This window comes from Spermophilus citellus (assembly GCF_964194105.1).
Source record: "Spermophilus citellus genome assembly, chromosome: 17".
Classification (NCBI taxonomy): Eukaryota; Metazoa; Chordata; class Mammalia; order Rodentia; family Sciuridae; genus Spermophilus; species Spermophilus citellus.
The window spans coordinates 2,545,048-2,571,258 of NC_138199.1; the positions used below are offsets into that span (position 1 = coordinate 2,545,048).

The window sequence follows — 26,211 nt, forward strand, 5'->3', positions numbered from 1 at the left end:
AGCTATTCCTGAAGCTGATATTCAGTTACTTAAACCAGTAAATTTCTCTTTCTAATTAACCAATTTCTGCCACGACCAAAAAAGATCCCATATTTAATTTCTGAGAAATTTGGCTTGCAAACTCCCTTCATCCTGGACAAAGAATCCCTAATGCTGCTGAACTTTAACATTTCCACACAACCCCCTCCCCCCTTTTTTTGGCATTGAAGATTGAATCCAGGGGTGTTTTACCACTGATCCACATCCTCAGCCCTCTTTCATATTTTATATATAGACAGGGTCTCTATGAGTTGCAAAGTGCCTCGCTAAGGTGCTGAGGGTGGCATTGAACCCGTGATCCTCTTGTCTCAGCCTCCTGAGCCGCGTGTGCCGCTGCCCCTCTTTTTTAGGAATAGCTACTACTGTATTTGGGGAAATGCACTTTAGTGAATGCTCACCAGGGATCATGGAGTCCCTCCCAGGAGGCTGGTCAGCGGAGTCAGTTGCATGAGTGCCCTCCCCTTCTTGCTGTTGGCCTACGGACTGAAGCGGCTCTTTGGCAGCTGAGTGTTCTGGGGCTCAGCTACTCCCAGAGGGCAGAGCCTTACCTCCCTGCAGACCCTGGGAGAGGACTCTAGGGCTTCTGAGCTGCAGATTGTCCTTGATTCTGGGAACCCAGCTCCCCAAGGGCAGGAATGGAGCCACCCTCCTTTTGCCTCCCTCCCCTTCAGCACCAACCTGGCAAAGAACAGGCTATCAGGGACATTGGCTGAAAGCACGAGTTGACCGGGTATCCTGGCAAGTCCAGGGTAGTGTCTCAGATCTGACCTGCTCTCCACAGGCAGGGACACTGCTCAGCCCTCTTTCAGGGCCATGGTGCATGACTGTGGTGATGGCCGTACAACCCTGTGACCTGTGCCCATATCCCAAACTACTCAATTGTACACTTTAAGTGGGTAAATAGTGAGTGATGATTTTTAATTTTAGGTATTTTTTATGGAACTAGGGGTTGAACCCAGGGGTTCTCTACTGCTGAACTACATCCCCCAGCTCTTTTATTTATTTATTTTTATGTTTCAAAAGATGGTCTTGCTCAGTTGCAGAGGCTAGTCTCAAACTTGTGATCCTCCTGCCTCAGCCTCCCAAGTATCTCCCAAGTAAACAGTGCACTTAGCTGGTAATGTCAGTTTTATCTCAATAAAGCTGTTATTAAAAAAAAAAAAAAAAGAGGTGAGGGGAAGAAAGATCTGTCTGCCTTGGAGCAGTGGCTCTTCAATTCAGTGCTGGGCATAGGCTCTGCCAAAGATTCTGATACCTGACCAAAAGTGGAGCCCAGCTGAGGTGGGCTCAGGGTGTGCCTCCAGCCTGCTTGCTCTGGGCAGGGGTGACTGGCCTCCCTGTGCAACTCTGGGACCTGAGGTAAGACACAGGAAGACCTATAGCACCTGGCCCTAGAGTTCTCAGGCAGGCTGTGACGGCCTTGTGGCGGCTACCATCAGTGGCTATCTGTGCTTAGTGCTTAGGGATTTTCGTGGCCCGGCAGCTGGGCAGCAGGGGAGAGGGACAGGGCATTCCTGGCGGCTCCCCCAGCACAGCCCTGAGGCAGCCCCTGATGAAAGGCGAGTGGTCTGACCCGGCAGGCCCCCCAGACAGTCAGAGCAAACGCCACAGAGGCCACCCAGGAACAGTTTGTTCAAGTATTTATTTATTGTGGATCACTTTACATGCAGGAACCCAAACTAGAGAGATGGTATCTGGAGGGAGAGCCAGTGGGGCAGGTGGATGCTCCAGTGTCCCTCTGAGACTTTCGACCACTGACCCGCCCTCCAGAACCAGCTCTGCCCACAGAAACACAGGACAGTGACAAGAACACCAGACTTCTGGAACGAGGGGACAAAGGACTCAACACATTCCTCTTCTGAAACAGTCACAAATTAAGTGCAAACTTCAGGAAATAAAGATCCATCCCCCATTCTCCAGGAGAACCTGGAGATTTGGGACACTGTGACAAAATCAGTCATGATGCAGCGGTTGACAGCTGCTCCGGAGTCTGGTGGCCACAGGGGAGCCTGGCCTGGATCCCCATGGACAGCATGGACAGCAGGGCTGGAGACGGGCCTGGGAAAGGCAGGTACTACAGGGCCCGAGCATCTTTGGGGTTTGAACATTCCTTGGGTGAGGGAGAGTGGCTGTTTCCCTGTGTGGCTGAGCAGGAGGAGGAGCCCAGATGTCTCATCAGCAGGCTGACGACAGACCATGGAGTCTCGTAGGCCCCACCTGGTAGTGCAAGAAGCTAAGAGCAAGCACTTCTCCCTGGGGCTCTTCCCCAGCTGCCAGGGGGTTGACCTGGCTCTTAGGAGGCCCATGGCCCACCCTGAACCATCCAGAACCACCCTGGGCTCCAGTTGGAGGGGTGTTTGCAGTGACAGGAAGGAGGGACAGGAGTGGGGTATGGAGGAAGGCAGGAAGGACAGGAGTACTCCAGCCGGGCCTGCAGAGCCCTGGCCATCACTCTAAGCTGAGAACACTACGGGGTGCCCAATTCTCACCTCCTAAGGGGCTGCAGTAACAGCACAGGCCCCAAGACCACTGGGTGGGAGAGGGGGAAGGACAGTGAGCCAAGGCACGGTCACTCACAGAGGGGCTGACAGACAGACGGGAGGACAGACATAGACAATCATTTTTCCCTCTGGCCTGGGCTGACAACAAGCCCTTTCACTTCTGAAACCCCGTGTCCCACGACTATTGATAAACGAGTTGGTCATTCTCAGTCTGGCCACAGTCCAGCTGCTGTGCAGTAGGCAGGCCAGAGCCTGCCACATGGGGGTCAAACTGCATATAGTGCCATTTACTGTTGTCCGCTGGCCAAAAAGGTAGGCAGGAGGAAACAGTTAGTCTTCACATCTCAGCACACAATGAGCACAAAAAAGGTTAAACACGTCCCCAAGAAAATATTTTGACAAAATAAATATTTTAACCTATAATCAGATATAATTAGTGCTTATGAGGAATCCCAGCAATAATTTAGTGTAATTAAGTACATACTGTATCTGTGATTTCTAACACTTCTGGAGGCTGGTGGCTTGCCAGGGTCCAGCGTTCCCACCAGGGCTCTGCTCCCTGCCCTAAGCAGGTGGCCTCAGGACTGTGCTCCCCAGATAGCAGGGGTAAGTGGGAGCCAGAGGTCTCAGATAACACCCCTTCAAGAGCTGAGCAGTGCGTCCTTCAGGGCACCTGCCTGTACACACTCCCAGGGCAGGCCTCAGGCCTGTGTCCCTTCTGCCTACACGAGGGACAGGCTGCCTCCTGACAGGATGTAGGAGCAGGAGATCTCTGAGTCACCAGCTCCAGGCCACAAAGGCAGGGGACCTTTGTCTGCACGCTAGAGGACTCCTGCTGGCCCACAGGGGTCCTTCACCGGCTGCTGCCACAGGGCTGCCAAACCTCTCCAACCTGTACCAACCAGCTGGAGCTGGATTTGGGGGACAGCTTTGGACATAGGACTTTGCTGGGGACCCCAGGATGGCATTTATCTCAGCCTCACTCACTTCAAAAAGAGTTCCCTCTTTCTCTCTGCACCCTCCTCAAGGCAGGAGGCTGCTGGACCTGGCTGCCATCACCTGTGGCTCCGGCAGGCTGGCCAAGGTGGGCTCTGACCCCCAGACTATTCCAAAGAGCTGAGACCTCTGGGCCACCCCAGTTACCTTCTCTTCAGCTTGACTCAAGCCAGCCTCCTTTTGAAGTTTTATACCTAAGCAGGCCTCAGGAGCTCTGCCCTTGAGAGGTGCTGCGAGGGGCGTGTGCTGACTGATGGCCAGGGAGCAGAGAGTGGAAGAGGGACATGGGCTCCAAGGAGGAGAGGGCTGGGAGCTCTGAGGAGGGGCTTCCTGGGTGTCTCCACAGAACTAGGCTGAGCATGGGGTTCTGGGGTGGGGCTGTTCCTGCTACTACTCAGCAGGGCCCTTACTGCAGACCTGGCCCTAAATGCTTCCCAGAGCCTGGTCACTGTCCCTGTGCAGCTGGCTTCCTTTCCCTGCTGGGGCTGGTGCTCTGGCGGTGACAGGTGCATCCTCTGGGCCATCCTGTCAAATGGGAAGGAAAGGTTGTCAGCAGGACCAGGGCTTGGGTAGCGCTGTGAGTTCATGGCCAAGGGACACGCCAGCAAGGACAGGAGCAGGTGTCACCAGCCCCCATTTTCTCAGCCCCAGGCTGTCAGCTTTCAAGGTCTGTTTGGGAGAGACTGCAAATTAGTGGCCGGGGGGACGTGTGCAGTGGGAGGAAGTCAGCCTGTCAGGACAGCTTGGGGAGGAGGCCAAGGCCCATGCCAGGGACCTTCATGATATTCTGGCCACTGGGTCATGTGGAACCTCCAGGCACTGTCTGCTGATGGCTCTGGAGGTAGGGTGTGGAGGTCACTCAGGCCAGGCCAGAGCCCCAAGCATGGAGTGTAGAAAACCCACGTAACTTCCAAGCAGTCAGAGCAGTGCCTCCTACAAGAGCCTCCTGCACACCCCGGAGCCAAAGTATGTGGGTCTGAGTGTGCAGGATATGCGGAGGGGGGGTCTGGTTTATGGTAATGCTACCTGATCAGCGTGCCACCTGGCCATTGTGTACAGGTTGCATGTTGCCCTCCTGACTTTGAGCCACAGGTCCTTCTGGGGCCAGTTAGAGCCAAGCTCAGCTGCTCAGCCAGCTGGGGCACAAGGCCTGGGCCAGCAGGTGACTGATGGAGAGAGGGTCAAGGGCCTGAAAGCCACATGTGGGTGCCCCATAGACCCGATCTAAAGTGCCAAGGTGCCACAAGGTGACATACAGTCAAAGGACAGAGACTGAGCCTGTAAGTACAACCAACTGAGCCCTGCTCTTCCAGAGGCAGTGCCACAAAGCCCTTTCTGGAAGAGGGGGCAGCATGCCTGAGGGAAGCCACCAGGCCATGCAGAGGCAGGGCACATGTGGCAGGCGGAGGCCTGACCCTCTTCTCCATGGGCAGGTGATGGGGAGACAGTCCATGGGATCTGCTCAGGAACAGTATCATGGGGGCTTCCCCACTGGGGCCAGGCCACTGGCTCTTCCTGGGAGAACACACAGCCAGTCAGGGAAGCCTGGTAGGCGGGGAGCAGGGCCTCACTGCAGCCTCTGTCCCACCACTTGGAGAAAGAGTGGTGAAAGCTGGCCCTGACTAGGGGATGCCTGGGAACAAACAGTGGTGTTTCCATGGAGACACGGGTGTGCAAAGGAGCGGGTCAGGGTCAGGAGGAGTGGCCAGTGCCCAGGGTCCACTGGGGGAGCAAGCAGTAACCTGCCATGGTGGAGGCAAACTGCAGAACAGCTCACAGGGCGAAGAGGGCATCCTCCGACCGCTCTGGCTTCTTTCGGCCAGAAGGGTTTGAGGCTGGGGTGGGGGCCTCCACAGGGGGTGAGGGGAGGTCAGGAACCATCTCAGCAGCTTTGGCTCTTTCTTCCAGGAACTTATCAAATTCTGTAATACAAACCAAGGCAAGGGCCCGGGTTGGTGGAGGGTATAGCCCACCTGTTCCCTGGAGTTCATTCCACTTCTCCCTGTAGGTGTCTCCCCACCTGCACCCCAATGCCTCCCAGCTTCAGCCTGAACGAAACTGTGGGGCCACCAGTTGGGAGGGGAGGGGGGCGGTAGGGGGAGCAGCCAGAGCATGGGTGCTTCTAGGGACCAGCCCCAGGGATCCTCCCCACTCCCTCACCTGTTTCCCCCCTGCCTTCTGAAGACAAGTAGGGGCGGGAAGGGCTACATGCATTGCACTGTGGGGAAAGATGGGGAGAGGGCTCCCTGAAGGCCTGTGAGTTGGAAAACAGCGCATACCCCCTCTAATCCTCACCTCTATTGGCACTGGGGGCAGGGCAGGCAGAGTCAGTGAACTCCTCCTTAGACTCGGCAGAGAACACCTGCCCTACCTCACCAGAAACAGGAAGGGGCTAAAGAGCCACTAGGGAAGGGGGTCACCCAGCACAGAGGGCAGGTCTTCGAGGTGCTCTGCCTGGGCCATCTGACCACAGGAGCAGGGGCAAGAGGGGCATGGACTGGGTTGTGCCCCAGGGGGGTTGTGCCCACTGTTCACCGGCCCTGTGACCTTCTGAAAGTCATGTTCTTCCTGACCTCTGTTTCCCTTAAAGATGGGGAAAATGACACTCTCTGCATCTGCATGAGACTGGACTGGACCAAGCCCCCATGCAGGCAGTGGCTCAGGGCCTGGCACCCACAGGGACTCTGACAACAGAGGCTCATGGTGATTGTGCCAAAGCCTGGGGCAGGAACAACAGAGGGTGGGGGGTTGCAAGGCCACTGGCTGGGCCTACCTTCACTTGTGACTCCCTCTTCCAGGTCATCGCCCTTCTGTGGGAAGAGCAGAGAGAGCAGCATTAGGGCTCGGTGGTCCCCACTTTGACTGCCCAGCCACCTCTGCCCACCTGTAGCCAAACCCAGGAGAATACTGCCCAGGGCAGCCCAAGGGAAACTTTCTGATTTCCCTGTTTCCAGATTTCTATAATAGCAAAATACTGCTCTTTCTGAAGAAGCATTAAAAAAAAAAAAAAAAAAAGCAAAACCAAAAAGCTAAATAAATTGTAGGTTTCAATTTCCCAGAAGGGCCAGAAAGAAAAATCCAAAACTGGTGTGGGGTGGGTCCTGGCCTGGGACAAGAAGGGCAGGCCCCACCCACTGACATCCTTTAGGCTCTGGGGAGAGACAGGGATGGCCACAGGAGACTGAGCAGGAGGTGCACTGGAGTCCCCATATGTGCCCCTCTACACAGGGTACCCGCTGCCAGTGCAGGGGTTCTAGGAAGGCCCTGTCCATACCAACAGCTGGAAGCTGCACAGAGCCTGGATAGCCCCTGGCATGGCACTCAGGAGGTGCTGTGGCCGTGGAGGCTGTCCCCTGTGAAGTGTCCTGAAACCTCCTGGGGGTTGCACAACCCTCTCCCCACGGCCCAGGTCCCATCCCAGCTGCTGGCTCTGAAGGGGCCGTGGAGGCTGTGCACACATGAAAACGGAAGCACATCACACTTGATTGTGTCTGTCGAACACTGCACATGCTAGGGCCTCATCAGAAAGGAGACCAATGAAGAGTGAGAACCCTACCTTGTGTTAGGAGGCCTGGGTCCTTTCCCATTCCTGCCACTGACCTGTTCTGTAGCCTTGCTGGACAGGTCCCTTCTCCTCTCTAGACCTGGGGGTCCCCCTTGTAAGGGCCTTAGCCCTTCCTTCTTTGCTTTTGTGAGGGAAGGTATTTCTTTCCCAGGCATCCCCTTCAGAAAGATGTTGTGGGGCCTCTTCTTCCTCCCCTGGCCCCTGGGTGGCTGCTTCCCTTGGCAGTGTCTTGGAAAGCCTGGCCTCCCAGGGAGGAAGCAGTGAGAACCTCAATCTGAGGCCTGCTGTCCTCCTGTAGGAGGTGGCTGAGTCATCAGCCACAGCCACCAGGCTGACCCTGAGATTAAAGCACCGAAGAGGTTATACTGCTCTGGGGAGAAGATCCCCCAACAAGGAGACAGCCAGGAGGAAGAGATAAGGTCTCCAGGTCTGCCAGAGTCCCGCCAGCCCATGACCCTGGGAAAGGCACTTCCCAGGGCTGCTGAGGACGAAAGAGCTTTGTAGGGAACAAAGGGAGGGATCTGTTACCACTTTCAGATTCACAACAACCTCAGCTTCTCACTCTGTTTCATAGGTTGGAGACAATGGCTTTTGGGGGAGGGGTTCTTGTCTTTTATTTATTTATATATATTTTTAGCTGTAGATGGACACAGTACCTTTATTTTATTTATTTTCATGTGGCGCTGAGGATTGAATCCAATGCCTCACATGTGCTAGGCCAGTGCTCTACCCCTGAGCTACAGCTGCAGCCCAAAGTGGGGGAGGGGTTTTTAAATCCAAAATACTAGAAGATATCCGGAAGGGGGATGATTGTCATTTTAAAACGACCCTATTCATCTGTGTGCATATTTCATAATTTAAGAAAAAAAATAAAAAAGGGCTGGGGATATAGCTCAGTGGGTAGAGTGCTTGCCTTGCATGCCCAAGGCCCTGGGTTCAATCCCCAGCACCACACACACACACACAAACAAAAAAAAAAAAAAGGAAAAAAGAAAAAGGAAAAGAAAAAGAAATGAGGGCTGGGGCATAGCTTAGAGGTACAGTGTATGCTTAGCATGTACAAGGCCACGTATCCCAACCCAACACTGCCAAAATAAAAATAATAATGAAAAATAATAATAAAAAGGAAAATCCCCAAAACAAAACAAAACAAAAAATACTCTCTCAAAACTCCCCTCAGGGCTGGGGTTGGGGTTCAGGAGTGGAGTGCTTGCCTAGCATGCATGAGGCACTGGGTTCAATCCTCAGCACCACATAAAAATATATGAAATAAAGATATTGTGTCCATCTACGACTAAAAAGTGTTAAAAAAAAAAAAAAACTCCCCTCAGCATGCACACACCTTCGAAATTGAAATAAAACTGGGGAGGAGACAGGTGCCTGTCAGGAGCCGGCTGTTCTCATGGGGGGGTAGTGTGCCAGCTGGGAACCTGTCCACACTGCAGGACTGTGCCCTGAGCTGCTACCTGTCATGGTGGCCGCCCAGGCCTGGTGCTGGCTGTAGGCGCCACCCTGGCCTAGATTATGTTGGAGAGTAAGCTAAGCTGAGATGAGTGGGGGCTACAGCACCCCTGTCTACCCTGACCTCCCTCCTCCACCCACCCTGATGGTGGAGCAGCCCCTGAGGCCTGTCCTCAGAAGAGCCTCTGCCTGGCCACACCCCACACACAAAATAAAAAGTCGAGTCTCACCAGGTCCGTCCTGAGCCACACCTCAATGTCGTCCATGACAGAGGGCTGCGCAACGGGGATCTATGGAGGCGGCAAGCAGCGGGGCAGGCAGCCCCACACAGCCAGGCGAGAGAAGACAGAACACCGGAACAAAGTAAATCGTCAAAGCAACCCCAAACAAAACCAAAACATACACGAGGAAAAAAAAAAAAACAACTGGCATGGCACGCACGGGCAGCACAGGGCAGCCACATATGAAATGGCAGGTGAGGAAAGCAATGAGGTGGCAAATGATAAGAAGCAGGGCTGACTGGCAGGGGCCAGCGGCAGGGAAGGTGGCAGTACGCGTTCTTGAAATGGATAACTTTTTGACTACAGGTGTGTGCCCTTCAATCGTAGGGGCTCTTGGACTTGGAATGCAGAGCACCTTGTGATCTCAGGAACGTGCTGGTGCTGCAGGTTGATTCTGAACTAACTGGCCGTGACTGCAGGAGAAATGACTGCTCTCGGTCAAGCCTGATCCAGGGAGTGACTTGAGGAGCCAGGAGTGGGTTCCTGATGCCACAGGGAGGTGTGTGGCGGCCTGACTGGAGCAGGACGCAGGGCAGGGCAGTTCCGTCCCATGAGACACCTGGGGTGCCGTCTATGCCGCCAAATGTGTTGCAGAATGCATCTGGGTGCATTCCTGAGTGGAAAAGGAGAGCTGGGGGGCGTGTGCTCCGTCAGCCTAGATGGTTGACAGAGGTAGGCATGCTTTGCAACCAACGGAAATACAGTCCAAGCCAGAGCTTTGATGACAAAAGGGACCATGGAGCTTTAGTCTTCTTTGTGTCTCTTTATGGGGAAAAGAAATCACATAGCAGCCCTGAACTCAACAGCTTCCTTTAGTCTCATCCTTTCTTCATAACTTTCAATGGCTGTCTGTGCTTCAGTAGTCAATGAAAAGAAGTTTGCTGAGGACTGGGGAGCAGAGCAGCCAGGGTGCCAGGGAGGTGACAGAGCTCCCCCAAAAACCTCACAGGTGCCCGAGCAGTCAGTAGGCCTGGGCCACCCAGGCCAAGAGCACTAAGGGCAGATTCTGAAAAATATGTGTGGCTAAAAATATTAAAGTTGTTGTCAGGTATGATGTGATAAGAAGAAGGTAACCTTTAACCCCTAGGAGCCACATTCATAAACATTGGCTCCCAGCCTAGACAAGTGGGGTGATGACCCTTAATCAGGGTAACCTGCCTCCTTATCTCCCTGGGCCTGGGCAGTACTCTCCAGGGGACTCATTTGCCAGCTCACTCTTTTTAGAAAAAAAACATCAGCACTATGTCTATAGCTGGCTACACCCCAATGTCATGATCCAGAGTTAGAATAAAGTTAAAATAAGCAATAGGAGGGCTGCTTCAGCATTAACCAAGTCTAAAACTAACAGCAAAGGAAAAAAATAAAGAACTTGTGTCACTAGCCCTGATGTGACAATGCCAGTCCCAGAGGCTGACACCTGTTGCCTTTTGGGGAGCTGGGTACATACTGAGCAGGTGTCTGCAATGTCACGGGAGTGCTTCACTCCCTCCCCCAGTGAGCCTGGCTGACCCCTGGCTCCAAGTCATGCTAGGCCCTAAGTTCAACCCAACACGGGGAGCCCCATGAGCATCTTCAGAAAGGCCAGAGCTAACCTCTGACCACAGTAGGGAGTTTCTCTCTATGTTGCCATGTTAGGCCTTAGACTTACTTGTGAACTGAAAAAATTACAGGGCATTCTTACCACCCTGACATGAATCCTAGGGACAGAAAACATGTGATTACTCACTTGGGGTGGGGGCATGAATGCCTAAGATGGGCACCCACCTTCCCCATCAAAGAGCAGCAGGGCCCAGCAGGTGCCACCTGCTATGTGATGCTGGCTGGTAGGCCTTCTGCCTTGACATGTTCCTGGAACAGGAGATGCCAAATTTTCATGATCTGGATGCCTGTAAGTCAGAATACCTGGCTCGGGGAGGACACATGCCATGCCAAGTCCCCAATAAAGTCAGCAGCTTTTCCAAAGAGAAAATCAACCTACAACAGCTACCAGAGCACACACGGGCACTCTAGCCTCAATCCACCTACAAGAAACTGAGACTTCATGGACTGAGCTTTTTTTCATTTCCTTCCTTCTTTGTGCTGAGAATGGAACCCAGGGCCTCATACCTAAAGCTAGGCAAACATTCTACCACTGAACTTTTCAATGTTTTACCAAAGCTTGGAAAAAGCCATTTAGAGTCATGGGCCTAGCTGGGTATAGTGGCACTTGTCTATAATTCCAGCAACTCAGGAGGCTGAGGCAGGAAGATCTCAAGTTTGGGGCCAGCCTGGGCAATTCAGCAAGAACCTGTCTCAAAATAAGAAATAAAAAGGGCTGGGGACATAGTGCAGTGGTAGAGTACCCCTGGGTTCAATTCTTAGCTCTGCAAAAAAAAAATTCATGGGCTTAAAATATTTTCTCTTATAATTTTTTTAAACAATATTTTTTTTAAGAGAGAGTGAGAGAGGAGAGAGAGAGAGAGAGAGAGAGAGAGAATTTTTAATATTTATTTTTTAGTTCTCGGCGGACACAACATCTTTGTTGGTATGTGGTGCTGAGGATCGAACCCGGGCCACACGCATGCCAGGCGAGCGCGCTACCGCTTGAGCCACATCCCCAGCCCTCTTATAATTTTTTTTTGTTGTTGTTATTGTTGTTGCTACTAGTAAAACATAGAGAGCAGAGGGTGTAGCTCAGTGGTACAACACCTGTCTAGCACGCGTGAGGCCCTGGGTTCCATTCCTAGACCAGTAAAAATAAATAAATCCCTTGAGCTTTGGGTCATGTTACAATTTTCTTTGAGGATTAATTTTGAGAGCCAGTACATTCAGAAAATAAATGCTGGCATCTGAGAAATTCCTCATCCCTTAAAAAAACACAATTCCTCACAAGCTGGATCATGGGGATCCTGCTGTTTCCTTTTCTAGATGTGTCTGAGGGAGTCAGATGTGTGTCTATAGAATGGTGGCCTCCAGACCAAATCCTAGGAGCCTGAGCAGGAAAGTACGGGCAGCAGGTAGGGCTGGGCTCCCAGTTGGGCTGCAGACCTTTCTGGTATCTGGTCTTGGGGAGTCTCTTTGGACCTGTTTCTTCAGCCTTTTCTTTTTTTCTTTTTGTACCAGGTATGGAACCAGGGGCACTTAACCACTGAGCCACAACTCTAGCCCTTTTTAGTTTTTGAGACAGGGTCTCCCTAAGCTGCTTAGGGTCTCACTAAGTTGCTGAGGCTGGCCTTGAATTTGCGATCCTCCTACCTCAACCTATAGAGTTGCTGGGATTACATGCATGCGCCACCATACCTGGCTTCTTCTGTCCTAAGAAGACTCAGAAGTTTGGGTGGAGAGGTCAAAGTAAGGGCTTGGGCAAAGCATGGCCTCAGCTGCTTCACCTGAGAAATAGGGTGACTGCCAGGTGGTACTTGGTTTTCAACACTCATGACTCGGGACCTCCTACGTTCCAGATTGATCTTTTATTTTCTAATTCAGACATCCAGGGAGGTTGGAATATCGGGAATGACTGTACAGTGAAAGGCACTGGGCCTCAGAGCATGAAGCACCGAGGGGCCAGGTGTTGTTTATCAATGAGATTACTTAATGTAAGGCAGGGGTTGACTTTGTGTTTGGAAGCAAAACATTAGCTATCTAAACTAAGTAGCTCGAGTACTCCAACAGGGCCAAGGTCCTGTAGGTGCTATCGCCCCCAGACTAAACAGTATACTGTCAAGAAAATATGAACTCCGAGGTTGACAGGGAGAGGAAGCTGCCGTCTTAAGGCTGGTGTGTGTGTGTGTGTGTGGGGGGGGGATATGACGAGAGAAGAAGCACTGCACCAAGTCTTAGGGGATTCTGTGTCTCTGCCCTGTGGCTTCACTCATGTCACCAGGTCCCTGGGAGGCCTCAGCATCCTCATCTGTCAAATTGGGGGCTGGCCCAGGAGGTCCCTAAGAAGACTGTTAGCTCTTAAAAGGCCATGGTTTTAGCATCTTCTTGGTCTGATCCAAGGGGTCTGAAGAAGAGCATGCACTAAACAAGGGAGACAGAGAGGAAGGAAAGACTACACAGAAAAGGAAAAAAAAAAAGAAAAAACCAAAGGAGCTACCCCAGGACATCCTCCCACAGAGACCAAGACCTTTGTTAAGCTAACCCCTGTGAGGACTGGCAGGCTGGGCTGGCAGGGCCAAGGCACTGCTTATGCCAGTCCTGCCAGTCTTCAGAGTCTGAAGAGAAAAGGCATCTGGGGTGCCAGGGCAGGAGATTTGAATCTGAACAGTGGACGGGCTGTCCTGTGTGGGCTGACTCTCATCTGGAGCTGAAGGAAGGGGCAGCCCTTCTTTAGGAGTCAGAGAAGGAGGAGAGGTGTTCCCAACTGCTTAGCTATAGTCAGCACTCTGTAACTTCTGGTGTGCTGTGTCTGGGGGTCTCCCAGGGTTACTGATCATCTGTCCTGAGTGGGAGGGGCCTTTAGGGCTCCAATCCCAAGGTAGGCAACAGCAGTCTCTTTTTAACTAACCTGCTTCTGGACTTGCTCTGACTTATATTTATTCACACCAGGGCATCTTCCTGGCTGCATCCTGCAAATGGGAGACATCCCTAGCTGATCACCAGCCAGGCAAAGCAGAAAGATGCAAGGACCCAGGGGTAGGGGAAAGGGGAGGGAGCCCTGGCTCATGCCAGAGCTCATTTCTTTTCAACTGGCAATGAATCTGGCATGGTTAACTAACTTTTTTGTTGGAAATCCCTACACCTGAAGTCCCAGGAGAAAGAGGCCCTGGTGAGGCTCTCCTTTGTAGCTTCTCATAGTCCCAAGACCACAAAGAGACCTACCCACCCAACTTTCAATGCAATAGGAGCAAGTCTGCAGCTCAGGTGTGCTACTTCCAGAGGAGCTGTGAGACTCTCCCCACAACACTGCAACCAAAAGGAATGGGAGGAATAGTCTGAAAAGCCTCGAGTCAAACTCAATAGTACAAAAAGTTTCCATGTAAAGAATTTGTACTCAGAAGGTTTGGAAAGACTCAGAGTTTCTACACTATGTGGAATAAGGCAAAGCAATTAATATACATTGTTTTAAAGGGAAAAAAATAACTGCAGGCAGGCAGGTAAGACACCACGTTAGCTGTTAGTTGGGTTTGCTTCTGGGAAATCAGAAACTGGAGCTCTATATGGGGACAGGGCAGAGGCAGGTGCCACGGCCAGCTGCCAAGGACATAGTCAGGGTAGTTTGGGAGGGCAGTATCCTTTTTTGCAGGATTAGTAGGCACAAGGGCACATGAGCTTGATCTTCCCAATTTGGACAATGGAATAGATATGGTCTTCTAGGAAGCCTGGGCCCCCATGTGACCCAGGGCTCAGCCTGTCCCTAAAGAAGCAAATGAGGCCAGACCAGCCCATCTCTAGGAATGGCCTTGGAGGTTGACACAGGAATTGCCTACTCACTCAGGGAAGGAGTGGATGGTGGCTGTGCACACATCACAGCCCAGGCTCACACCCATGGCTCTTTGTGGCCTCCTGCTGGCCCAAGTCCATGCTCAGGCAGGTATTCCACACTGCCTGCAATCTGGAACCTGCTGATCCTGTCTGGGCCCCTCCCCTGGTGAAAGGCCAGCCTGTTGCACGGGATGGCCATGCACCTTCCCCACGCCAACCAGCTTTTCTTCTCTACCTTCTCTCCTCTGGCCCCACCACATGGACCCAGAGCTTTGGCCACTATATTGGAAGTGAAATGGTCACACTGAGGCAAGTGGCCTAAAATGAGGTCACCCTCTCTCCATGCACCAGAAAAGCTCTTACTACATGAGACCGGTGTTTATTTATTTTTTAATTTTTTTTTTGTACTGGAGATTGAACGCAGGGGCACTCTACCACTGAGCTTCATTCCCAGCACTTTTCATTTTTTATTTTGAGATGAGCCTCACTAAGATGCTGAGGATGGCCTTGAACTTATTATCCTCCTGCCTCAGCCTCCTGAGTTGCTGAGATTACAGGCATGTGCCACTGTACCCAGCCTAACTGTTTTTATAGTAAGCTCCCCATAACTTTATTTTCTTTTCACTCTGTTCCTACTGGGTGCATTTCTGTGAGAGGTCTCAAGTTCTTTAGGGAAACTTGGAGGACATAAATAACTATATCATACAAGTCCACCAAATCTAGGCCTGCCAGATTTCCAGGCACTAGACTCTAGCAGGGCCTTCTCTGAAAGGCCAGATGCATCAGGTCTGCTCCTTCAGAACCAGCTCCTCCTAAGCAAAGGCCACGGTGACTTGTGCTCATCTTGGAAAAATGAATACTGCCAAGAGCTCCAGAGACAAAGGAAGGAAAAGCCCTCCCCTCACTCCTGCTACTGTCACAGACCCAGAAGGCCCAGGGACATGGGCCTCAGCAGAGAACCAGAGAAGGTACTTCTGGGACTGGAGGTCTGTGGTCTAAGGAGATTAGACAAAGACAGGAGGGGAAATTTGGCACCCCTGTCTGAAGGAGCGAGCATGGCCTTGTCCTGTTGGATCACAAGGGGCCTGCAGGTGGCAAGAGGAAGGCATCGACTGTTACACAGGTAAAGGGCTGGGGTGGACAGCGGACTCGGCTCAGTTGTGGCTCCTCACCATTCCTTGGGTCATGAGCCAGCTGTCTATGGGCTCCAGGTCAGAGTCCCCACCTTTCCCTCTCTGCTGGGCCGAGGACAGAAAAGTCCCAGAAAGAAAAGTCACGGCAAGCCCCATGATAAAGAAGTCAGATAAAGAAGTCACAGTACATATTATGGAAACAGGAAAGTCACTGCTCAGACTTGATTGTCACATAAGGAAATATGACCTGATACCCCCAATCCCCATCTCTGGCATGTCCCTCTTACCTGCCTGGAAGAGAAAAGAAAAGTTTAGTAGCCATGAATCCCAACAGGATTACAAATACTCATGCCAACTACTCCTGGGCACTTGGAAAATCCCTGTGAGCCCTACCGCCTTTTTTAAATGATAAAAACATTTAAAGGGAGACACTGAATGATGGGGTCTTACTTATGGTGGCATGGCTGCACAACATTCTTCCCACCTTCATCGTGTTCTGCATTTCTCCCTTGGCCCAGTTTTTATTTCTAAGGCAGCATGGCCTAGGATGGGACAAGGTAGCCTGCGGTGATGTGTGTACACAGTGCCAACATGTGCTCTGCTGCCCTGTCACTGAGGCTGAGCCTTGCCCCAGTGAGCAGCAAGCATGAAAGGCAGTCTGCCTACCACCACGTGGAAAAGGCATGAGTCATCAAGACCTTTGAAAACAGGGAGTCGGTCCAAGCCCCGCACCCCCAGAGGGTGAAGGGCAAGAGGGTGGGGAGTCGCCCCCATCTTCTGGACTCAGACTCAGGCTCAGGGAACTGCTAAAAGCAGGGGTGTGCAGGACGCTTGCTGGCATGGACTGGGCAGGCCCTGGAACTAGAGCTGAGGAAACAGGCATGGTCAGACAGGGAGGCACCCACACACACACCCAGGAAGGATGACAAAAGGCCTCCAGCCTGGTTCTCTAGTGCCCTGCCTGGATTAGGTTAGGAGGATGTGAGGGGAACTGAGAAAGAACCACCACTACTGCCTGGATTCGGGTATTTTAAGGGTTGGGTGGCTTCTGTGAGAGGGAAGGGTGTTGAGAATCTGAGGCAACCAACTGGCTCTTCTGCGCCCCCTTGTGGCCAGTGCAGAGGGACACATGTCTTCAGATAAAGTTGGCTGGACCAGCTGGGAGGAATCCCTTCCCCTAAGGGACAAATATAGATGCCAGGCGGCTGCCATGCTGCCTGACTGGGCCCATTTGGACAGGGGTTGCAGGAGGCTAAGAACTGGCACTTGAGAAGCAAAGAGCCTTTTGCAAACCTTGCTGTCCAGTGGATGAGTGGGCACTGCCCCCTTTTAGCTCAGTTGGGGACCCTGACAGGAGTTCCAGCTGTTACAGGCAGATGTCCCAAGAGCCCTCCTCCTTCCTCTCCCTGTAAATGGCATGCATTCACACACATTTCTTAGCCAGGCTCAAAAGAGAAAAATCTCTGGAGAAGCATTAGACATAAATCCTTTCCCCTTCAGTAATCTGAAATCTTACAGGGCTCATGCAAATGTCATGCTGCACTTCAAAGTGCCTCCGCTGTCTCTGGCTCTGCTCCTCCCAAACCCAGAGCTTTCCGGGAAACCCTCCCAAACATTCCTGACTCTCCAGTTCTCCATTTAATTCCTGAACCTCAAATGCTTTCCCCAGAGCTAGCACTGCTTGTCTAGGGTAGCTACCAGTGGTCACCAGAGGGGTGGCCTAGATTAGTATTTACCTTCCACGAAAGGGCCGTTATTTTGGCAGCACATCTCCCATCCCAGGAACCATGACACGCAGGGAGAGGCCTGTACTCCAAGCATTTGGGTCACCTCAGTAGGAGGAACGGGCTCTGGAGTCGGACATTCCTAGGATGGGGATGGCTATGTGCAGCCCTCACTCTGGGTGTCCTTTGGCTCATCTCCCACCTCCCTGGGCCTGTTTCCTCTTCAGTATCATGAGTATAATGGGAGTGTCACTTCACAGGGCGAGGAAACACTAATGAGGCACTGCCTGGTGGCACACAGGTTCCTTGGGTCTCTCCCCCAGTGCGTCCCTGCTATTTACACAAGCCAATTTCTGCTGAATTGATCATCCAGCTTTACCAAAATGTCAACTTTCTCTCTAGAAGGCTGGACAGAGAAACAGAGTTGAAGACCTACCACTTCTGAGCTCTGTTTCCGACTGTCTAGTGCAGAAGCGAGTCCTCCGACAGCCTGGGGATCCTCATAGGTGACCCTGGGGATGAAGTAGCACAGGCACAGTGAGTTCCCCCAGGAGTCGTGGGGGCAGGGCGGTGATCTTCAATCACTTTCCATCTCACAGCACCTTCCTCAGGTATGACCCTGGCTTTGGGCAGAGGTTGAGGGTTCATGTCCGACTCCCTGCAGCTGGAGTGAGCAAGCTTGCTCCAGCGTGAGCTCATAAACTCCTCTGGGACCTGGAAGACTGTGCACTTCAACATCCTTCTCCTGAATAACAACACTGGGGCCTCTCTGAAGCTCAGTGGCAGGATGTCAGAGTGCTCTAAAACTCCTCAGGAGGGGCTAGGTAGAGACAAAGCAATATTAGCTCTTATTTTATAAGCAGCAGTCTGCCTTTAAGCTAAAAAGAAGGCTCAAAGCATGTTCCCTGCCTCCTTGAGATGCAGGGGGTTGTCTATTTTGGAACCAACTCCCCCAATTCCATATGGCTCATCTTGCCAGAGCTGCTGTCGGAGAAGCCTCTGCCCTGATGGCTTTTTTTAGGCAGTTAAACCTCCCTGCTAGGAACCGTTTTGGTCCTGGCCTGGCTATCCCCTCCTGTGTCCAGGCTTCTCTTGAGACAGCTGGGGGAGAGGGTGTCTACAAGAAAGAAGAGTCGACTTCTGTGACTGACAGGAGAAATGACACTACAGTCAACCCCAAGGGCCGGAGAGAGTGGGGGGTGCTGGCATTCACCAGTATCTGCGGTGAATGCCAAGTCCCCACGGCCATATTTTAAAGTTCCTGGCAGTCTCGAATCTGGTACACAAAAGGCTTCTTTGTGTTGGCCTGTGATCAGGCCTGGGTCAGCTCCCCCTCACCCCCTAACATCTTTGGAGAGCCACTGGAAGGGGCCCCACGTACGTCTTGCGTTGCTCCGCCAAGGAGTTCCCTCTAGTCTGGGCAAACATGTCAAAGCCGTCACGAGGGTTACACTGCTGGAGTGAACTGAGGGTGCCACTGACGCTCTCTGTCCCCAAGTCTATGACAACAAAACAAACAAGAGGCAGATGAGAACAGCATGTGGACTGTGGACCTGAGGGGGCCTCAAAGCCAGAGGGCCAGGAGAAGGGTTTGTGGGGGATGGGACTGTTCTTAGCACTGCCAGTAAGTCATGTGCAGGAGGATCGAGGGCTGCACTTACACCCAGGCTGCTCAAGGAGGAAGGAGGTGTCATGAACAGCAGGGAGACTGCTGGTGGCGAGACTGAAGTGACCCAGCTAGCGCCCTTCTCAGGGCGCTCCTTATTTATTCAATAGGGATCTGGACTAGTTACTCATTTGGCAGGTACTTCTTAGGTCCCCACAGGTCGAGAGCCAGATCTCAAGGGGACCTAATAGGACCTGACTTGGTCCTGGCCTTGAGAAGCTCAACCAGTAGATGGGAAAGGGACAGAGAGCCCAAGTGCTCGGTTTGAGATAGTGAAAGGCACTCAAAACCAACGTAAGGATGGGTCTTAGAGGATGAGCAGGGCTGCGGTAGGGGAAGAAGGAGGAGAAGGAGGAGAAGGTGAGACTCTGTGAAGTGTCTGCACTCATGGGAAAGAGGGGTAGAGGAGGAGGCTGGGGGACAGGTGAGAGATGGGCAGAACAAGCCTCAAATGCCCAGTAAAGGGTGATTGGGGAAATGATGGACACTTTTTAAGAAGGGAGGCAGCAGAATCCATTTTGAATGTTAGGTATTAAATCTGGTGACTATAGTTGGACAGACTGAAGGCAGAGATACCTGTTACAATAGAGACAGATACAGAAAATATTGGAATGGCTACACATACAGAAATATCGAGACGCTAGACCTGCTGCAAGTGATAGGCCATTAAATAAGTTTAATTCAATTGAAATGAATTGAAGGTAGAGAAATATTCCCCATAAAAGAAAACAGAAAAGCAAGGTAGAAGAATTTTGAGTGTTATGCTTATTAATTATGTCAATATTATAACTTTGTTATAAATTGGTATCATCTAGTATAAACAAAGCATCTAGAGTTATATACACACATTTACTATGGAAAAGAGGGGAGTTTCTAGCAAGTTTTAGAAAACAGAACCCTTTCATCTAATGTATAGCTCAAGGAGAGCAAATGTGGCAGTGCCACCACCACCTCCTACTTCTCAGCCCCCTGCAGACATCGTCAGTCAGTCAGTCAGCCGTCTGTCTCTTAGGCCCTGAAGTGGCTCTAGTATTAAACCTGTGTTCCAAGCCGTCAATGAACTGAAACCAATTTGCCGGCCTTGGCCTAGTTATGCTGAAGCGTAGAAGTTCCTCAACTTTGCTTTCCAACACAGGTTTAAACTTCAAATTTAGGAAAAGAAGTTATAAATTGAAAGGGGTACACTTTGGCTAGGACTCAGAAATACATCTTTCTGGATTCTTCAAAAGGTTCTCTTCTGGCCTTCCAACAAAGAGAAAGACATAGCTTGTAAAGGAGGCCAAATGGCTGTAGGCAGCCTCTTTACACGGCTGTGAAACACTCACCCAAGCCTGCGAGCTGGGAGGAGAGGGAAGATGGGGGTGCCGTGCTCCCCACCACTGGGCTCACCACAGCAGGAGAGCCAGGGCCCAGGTCTATCAAGTTATCTTCAGTTACTTCGTTCAGCACCTGTTGGGACATTGAGGTTGGCGGTGAGGATCCATTCCCTGGGCTGAGCGCCAAGGTAAAAGCCAGGACCTAGCTGGATGCAGTGGTACAGGCCTGTAAACCCAGTGGCACAGGAAGCTGAGGCAGGAGGATCATAAGGTCAAGGCCAGCCTCAGCAACTAAGCAAGGCCCTAAGCAACTGGGTGAGACTGTGTCTCAAAGTAAAAATTAAAAAAAAAAATTAAAACAAAACAAAACACTGGGGATGGAGCTTAGCGGTAAACTGCCCCTGGGCTCAATCCCCAGTACCGGGGGAAGAAAAAAAAAAAAAAACCCAGGACCCATGTTTTTACCACAGGAGGAAGGTGGCTCCCCTCACCCACCTTCAGAATCACAGTGGGCCCAGGCTGTCAGTGAGCCCCACACTGGCCTCCCCTGTTCCCCAACTAGAAGGAGGCAGTACTGAGTCGCAGGATGGTGACTGTCCTGGGAGCTCTGGACGTGGGCTTTCTTGCCACCCTCTCCTCGAGGGTGCCTTCCATCCCTGCTCCATCTGCCATCAAGCAGACATTTTATTCCTAGTTAGAAAACCTAGAAGCCAGGCCCAACTGGGACAGGTCTGTGTGAGGGGGACAGCCTCACGAGTACAGGCACGTCTAAAGGCACACTTACTCCATTGCTGGCATTCTGAACTGATCGGCCCGACCTGTATCGCTGGAACCTAACAAGGAAGGGAAAGGAGAAGTAAGGAAGGAAGGGCCATGTGTGGCCTGCCATGCTCATGGTCCTGTGAAGAGTGCTGGGTACTCAGCAGAGGATGAGGCTCCAGGGAGGGGACCAGCCAGTCCCATTTGGGGACAGCAGAGTAGACTCCACATATACACCTTCCTCTGTGTGGAGCTCCTACCTCCCAGGAGGATGAACCTCTCTGCCTCTCCCACAGGTTCCCTGATTCTGGCCCCTGGGGTCAACCACTTTCCCTAGAGGCATCATGCCGCATGCCCATCTACAGAGCCAGGCCCTAAGTGCAGACCCCTCTCTACTCCTGCTCCTGAGGCTCAGTTACCCTCACCTCCATCTCTGGAGAAGGGAGGTAGTGAGGCATGGGCACAGGGCCATAGCCAAGGCCTGGTGAAAGGGCTTGCCAGAAGCTGTAGGGAGGTTTAGGCCAACCACCCAGAGTGCCAGGAGGGCAGGGTGGGCTGGCCTTTCCAGGGCCAGTCTCTTCTGCACCATCAGCAGATGGCCACAGATGGGGCTTGCCTGTGGGCAACTGCAGAACATTTCCCTTCTGCCACACCCAAGTCATCTTCGTACCAGGTGGGACTGCAAGAGCAGCTGGGATGTGTGTATATGTGTGGGGGGGACAATAGGTCCTGTTCAACACCATATTTAAAAGCTCCTAACACCGTGGGCAAAGAGGTAGCCCAGAGACTTTCTACAGATGGGACTTGAGAAACTGGGATTTAGGGAGCTACACTGCTTCATGTTTGCTGCCAACTTGGTAGGTCAGTACTTGGTGACAAGGAATTCCCAGGAAAATGATCTGGCTGGGCCGTGTGTATCAACTGCAGATTTAAGAAAAAAAAAATTTTTTTTCTAGTAGAGTTCTATAAGGAGAACAGAGATATTAATATATCTGAAACACTCTTAATCATGGGGTATTATCTTTCTCACACTCTCTTCAAGGGACCTACAGTCTAACCATGATGGCATCTCAGGGCCAGTGGCCTGAGGTAGCACCTCCGAGTCCTCTGCAACACTGGGACTGGTGTAGATGACAAGGCCCACACCAGTTCCGGTTATTCTATTCTACCTAGAGTTTAAATGACTCAAACAGGTCAAAACCCAAGCTCAGGTTGTGGCTCAGTGGTAGAGTGCTTGCCTAGCATGTGTGAGGCACTGGGTGTGATCCCTGGCACCACATAAAAATAAATAAAAAGGTATTATGTCCATCTACAACTAAATAAAATAAAATAAAAACCAAAAAAAAAAAAAACCCCGAACAAATTTCTTAAAAAAAAAATCAAGCTCATTTAGCATAGGGAAACTGAGACCATGTGGCAAGACAAGGGGGGTTCAGGGTAAAAGTGAGGGTGCCTTGGATCTGCTCCTATTCTTTGATTGGTAGACAAGGGGGCTGTTGGGTGGCCACACAATCCTACTGCAGAGGAGTCTTCACCTTTTAGATGGGCACAGGAACATCTATCCTTATTGCCACCATCAGAAGTTGAAGAAACCCAAGAATGTGACAACCACCACATCACCCTCTGAGCCCCTAGAGGTAATGCAAATGCAATATTTGTTCCCCTGACCCCAATGGGTACCAGATCCATTTGTCCTCCTGACCAGTCCACATAGTAAGCCATGATCAGCTGGTGGACAGAAGGGCCAGAACAAGTCTCCAGGGAACTCATGCTACTGTCCTGCTTCTTTTATTTATTTATTTATTTATTTAATTTTAAAAATATTTTTTTAGTTTTAGATGGACGTAACTTTAATAATTTATTTATTTTTATGTGGTGCCGGGGATCGAACCCAGTGCCTCACACATGCTAGGCAAGCATTCTACCGCTGAGCCACAACCCCAGCCCTGCTCTGCCTTCTTGAGCCTGATCTTTAATGGGAGAAGGCTGGCCTGACGGAGGTCCTTTCTGGTCCTCCACTGGCTCATTCAGGAGAGCCCAAGGTGCATCCATCATGATGTAGAGATGAGAACTGCACCTCCTACTTGAAACCAGTCCAAATATGTTTTGGACCTTGTCCTGAGGAAGTCTTTGGAAAAGGAAAGGAATTTTCAAGTTTGTTACTTGAAGCCTAAAAGTGATTTGGCTGCAGAAAGAACTGAAAAGAATGCGTGTGTTTTCTTAAGCAGCAGCAGCAGCAGCAGCAGCAATCTGGCACTTAAACCCTGCCTGCTTCTCCGGAACACTCTAGACACCTAGACACGCTGACATTTACAAAAAGAAAGCTCTTTTTCTTTTTACAAGATGGGAAAGAGGAAATCCTTTTTCTTAGCAGAGTTTTTTTTTTCCCCTTTAATCCTTTTCAAACTCAAAGGATCATCAAAGGAGCAGGTGCAGAAACTCCAGGCCCAGACCCCCCAGTCCTGGTCCTCCCTGAGGCAGGTCATGCGGGGAGGCAAGAGCAGCCCGAGGCTTATAAAGGGCACAGTGAATTCTGCACGTCAACTTCCTGCTGCTTGTTCCCAGGAGAACAAGAAGCATTTTTTCTGTCATCCAGGGGAACAAATTAGCATCTCTGATGAGTATTTTCCAACTCTAATCTCTCTGTCTGTGTATGTCTCTCTCCCCTTTGTTTATCAAAGATATCCCTCTGTTATGGCAACAATCTTTTCAAGAGAAAAAAAAAAAACACAAAAAGGACTCTGGCTCCCACCTCTCATAGCGGAGGAAGACATTATTGAGGTCATCATTGACATGCAGCAATTCCTCGGTGACTTCCTCATTGGACACGCGGGAGATGAGCTCCACGATGCGGTGCTGCATGGCCCGGCAGGTCCTGTTCAGCTCCTAGGGAACACAGGCACCTCTGCAGAGCCTGCTGGGAACGCTTTTTGTCACGTTCTATTGCCTTTGAAAAGATTTGTACTGATTCTTAAAAGTCACAGAAGGAGTACATGCTTGTTCATAAAACCAGACGTGTGCAGAATGCAAAGGAAAAAGCTCCCTCCTCATCGTCTGCCCCTCCCACCCCAGGAAATGGGTGCTTTTCCAGTGGATGAACAAGTGTCCACATGTACAGACAGTCGTTGTGTGAATATGAGTACATCATTTTTAAAATATAAAAATGCAATTCTTAGGGACTGAGGTTGTAGCTCAGTGGTACAGTGCTTGCCTAACATGAACAAGGCCCTGGGTTCTATCCCCAGCAATGAAGGAACACACACACACACACACACACACACACACACACACAATCATATGTGCTTGAAAAATGTGATTCTTTGTGGCTTGCTTTTTCCCTTCAACAAAATATTTCAGACCCACTTCCCTCATCATTGGGTACAGAATGACTCAATCCTTTGTGTGTGCACCGTAATGTAGCTTATCATTCTGCCATGTTGGGCATGTGACTTGTGTGTGTTCTCTCTTTGTTTGGCTAACCCAAATAATGTAGCAGTGAATACTTGCACACATACATGTTCACACACTTACTGCACTTCCACAGGCAGAGGTCCTCAGGAGGGGAATTTTTGAATGAAGTAGTACATATGGTCTTTTAGAATACTGACTGGTAATAGTCAGAGGCTCTCCAAAAAAGATGACATCAGTTTATTCATACTACCAGCAATGGCGTAAGTATATTTTATGACCGTATAGGTGCTGTGTGGTGGCACGACTGTCACTGTGTAGAGGTCTTGGAAGCTCCACTAACTCCCATAGGCCAAAGATGATAATCACACACCACCAGTCACCACAGGAGCCTCTCAACCCTTGGAAGCAATGTCCCCTGAGGACAGAGCCTTGTACTTTATGGCCTGGCTTCTGTGAGCCTTCCCTGCCCCAGAACAGCCACCTTACTAACACTCTCATTTAACCTTGCTTGTGGAGCCCCCTCAAATACCTTCCAGGCCCCTGCCCTCTTGTATGCCAGACTGAGGACGCTACAGATGAGACCAGTGCCAAGCCTGTCGGGCTGGCTCCTCAACTTCCCTGACTACATGAGCTGCCTGTGGACAAAGCTCCAAATCCCAACAGGGTGAAGGGAGGGCCTGGATGCCGTCCTCACCTACCTGGACGCTGCAGGCAGCTGATGAGTCAGTGAGTTAAGGAATGAAGTCTCCTGTGGGGAGCCATTCTGACACGTGATTGGGTGACTCCCATTAAGGGCCTGAGGCGCTCTGGCTGTGTCGAAGCTTTCCCGACCCTTTCCTGATGAGAGAGCCCATCCGTGTGGGGGTGTGCGTGACCACTGACCCCGGAGACCCAATCACTGACCCTGACCTTGGAGTGCAGCCCCCCTCAACCTTCATTGGATGGAATTCTCCCCTGAATCTCTTGTTCCCCAAATAAAAGGCTACTTCCAGGCGTGTTCGCTCTCTCTCTCTCCTGCTAGCCCAGAGTAATCCTCGCTGCCCTGCTGGGCGGCTGGAGGCGGGAACCAGGGAGGTGAGCCTTCTCGGACCTAGCAATATAAATAAGGTAACTGGTTTGTGTGTTTTATTTCGATCTCTTCTAACTAACTTTATGCCTAGAACCTCATTAATGAAACCACTGCGCAGGCCGCGTGGTAGAGTTTCCCTTCCTGCAGCTCAGTCTCAGAATTACCTCAGTTTGAAAACATGTCTGGCAGAAGTAACTGATCCATTTGCAGCAGGCAAAAGCAATCTCTGCTTAGCTCCTGCTTTCGTCACACCATCTGGCTGCCTGGGCCAGGGCTCCTTCCTACCAGATCATGACCTTCTTGAGTGGGATGCTGTCATATATTCACCCGTGGATGTCCTTAAGCTGAGCACTGAGTCGCGCACAGTGAAGACGTCCAAGGGGCATCCGCTGGATTGGGTCACTGAGGTGGTCAAATGAGCAAAGTAGGGAATCCCAGGCAGTTCTTCTGCAGGCTCCCCAGGACCTGGCAACACAGCGCCTGCCTCAGGGTTGCCACTGCTGGGTTCTAGTCAGCCTCCCACTCTAGACCAAGACTCCATGTCATTCTTCCTATCTCCCAGGAAGGCAGGCAGGCAGGCAGGCAGGCCGGCCACATCCCCTCAGCCCACACGCAGTCCACATGCAGTCCATGGTATCGGGCAACATTTCTTTCTTTTTTCTTTTTTTTTTTTTTTTTGTTTGTGGTGCTGGGGATTGAATCCAAGGCCTTGTGCGTGTGAGGCAAGCACTCTGCCAACTGAGCTATACCCCCAGCCCTCAGACAGCATTTCTGACTTCACTGCTACAACGCCTACGCTGGGCCTGGCCTTCAGGTAGGAACAGGGGGGACCTTAAGGGGTTGCTTTGTCTTTCTCTCCTTCTGGTGCTCAGTCCCAGGGCTCC

At 51.3% G+C, this 26,211-nt stretch overlaps 1 protein-coding gene across 5 annotated transcripts in view; it reads right to left on the minus strand.

Annotated features, from left to right (window-relative positions):
- Positions 1–1,666: 1,666 nt before the first annotated feature.
- TOM1L2 (target of myb1 like 2 membrane trafficking protein) overlaps positions 1,667–26,211 on the minus strand; it is a 118,678-nt gene continuing 94,133 nt past the window's right edge. Inside the window, exons 8-17 of one of the 5 annotated variants that reach the window (XM_081271199.1) lie at positions 23,600–23,733; positions 20,873–20,921; positions 20,098–20,221; positions 18,488–18,605; positions 17,543–17,618; positions 15,422–15,487; positions 8,793–8,852; positions 6,310–6,346; positions 5,279–5,458; positions 1,667–4,061 (exon numbers count right to left, since the gene is read on the minus strand). In XM_081271199.1, coding sequence (XP_081127325.1) covers positions 5,310–5,458; positions 6,310–6,346; positions 8,793–8,852; positions 15,422–15,487; positions 17,543–17,618; positions 18,488–18,605; positions 20,098–20,221; positions 20,873–20,921; positions 23,600–23,733 — 813 coding nt within the window. In that variant the 3' untranslated portion in view covers positions 1,667–4,061; positions 5,279–5,309. Of the gene's footprint in view, positions 5,459–6,309; positions 6,347–8,792; positions 8,853–15,421; positions 15,488–17,542; positions 17,619–18,487; positions 18,606–20,097; positions 20,222–20,872; positions 20,922–23,599; positions 23,734–26,211 lie in introns of all 5 variants that reach the window. The other 4 variants (XM_081271200.1, XM_081271198.1, XM_081271201.1 and 1 more) reach the window with 4 other exon arrangements.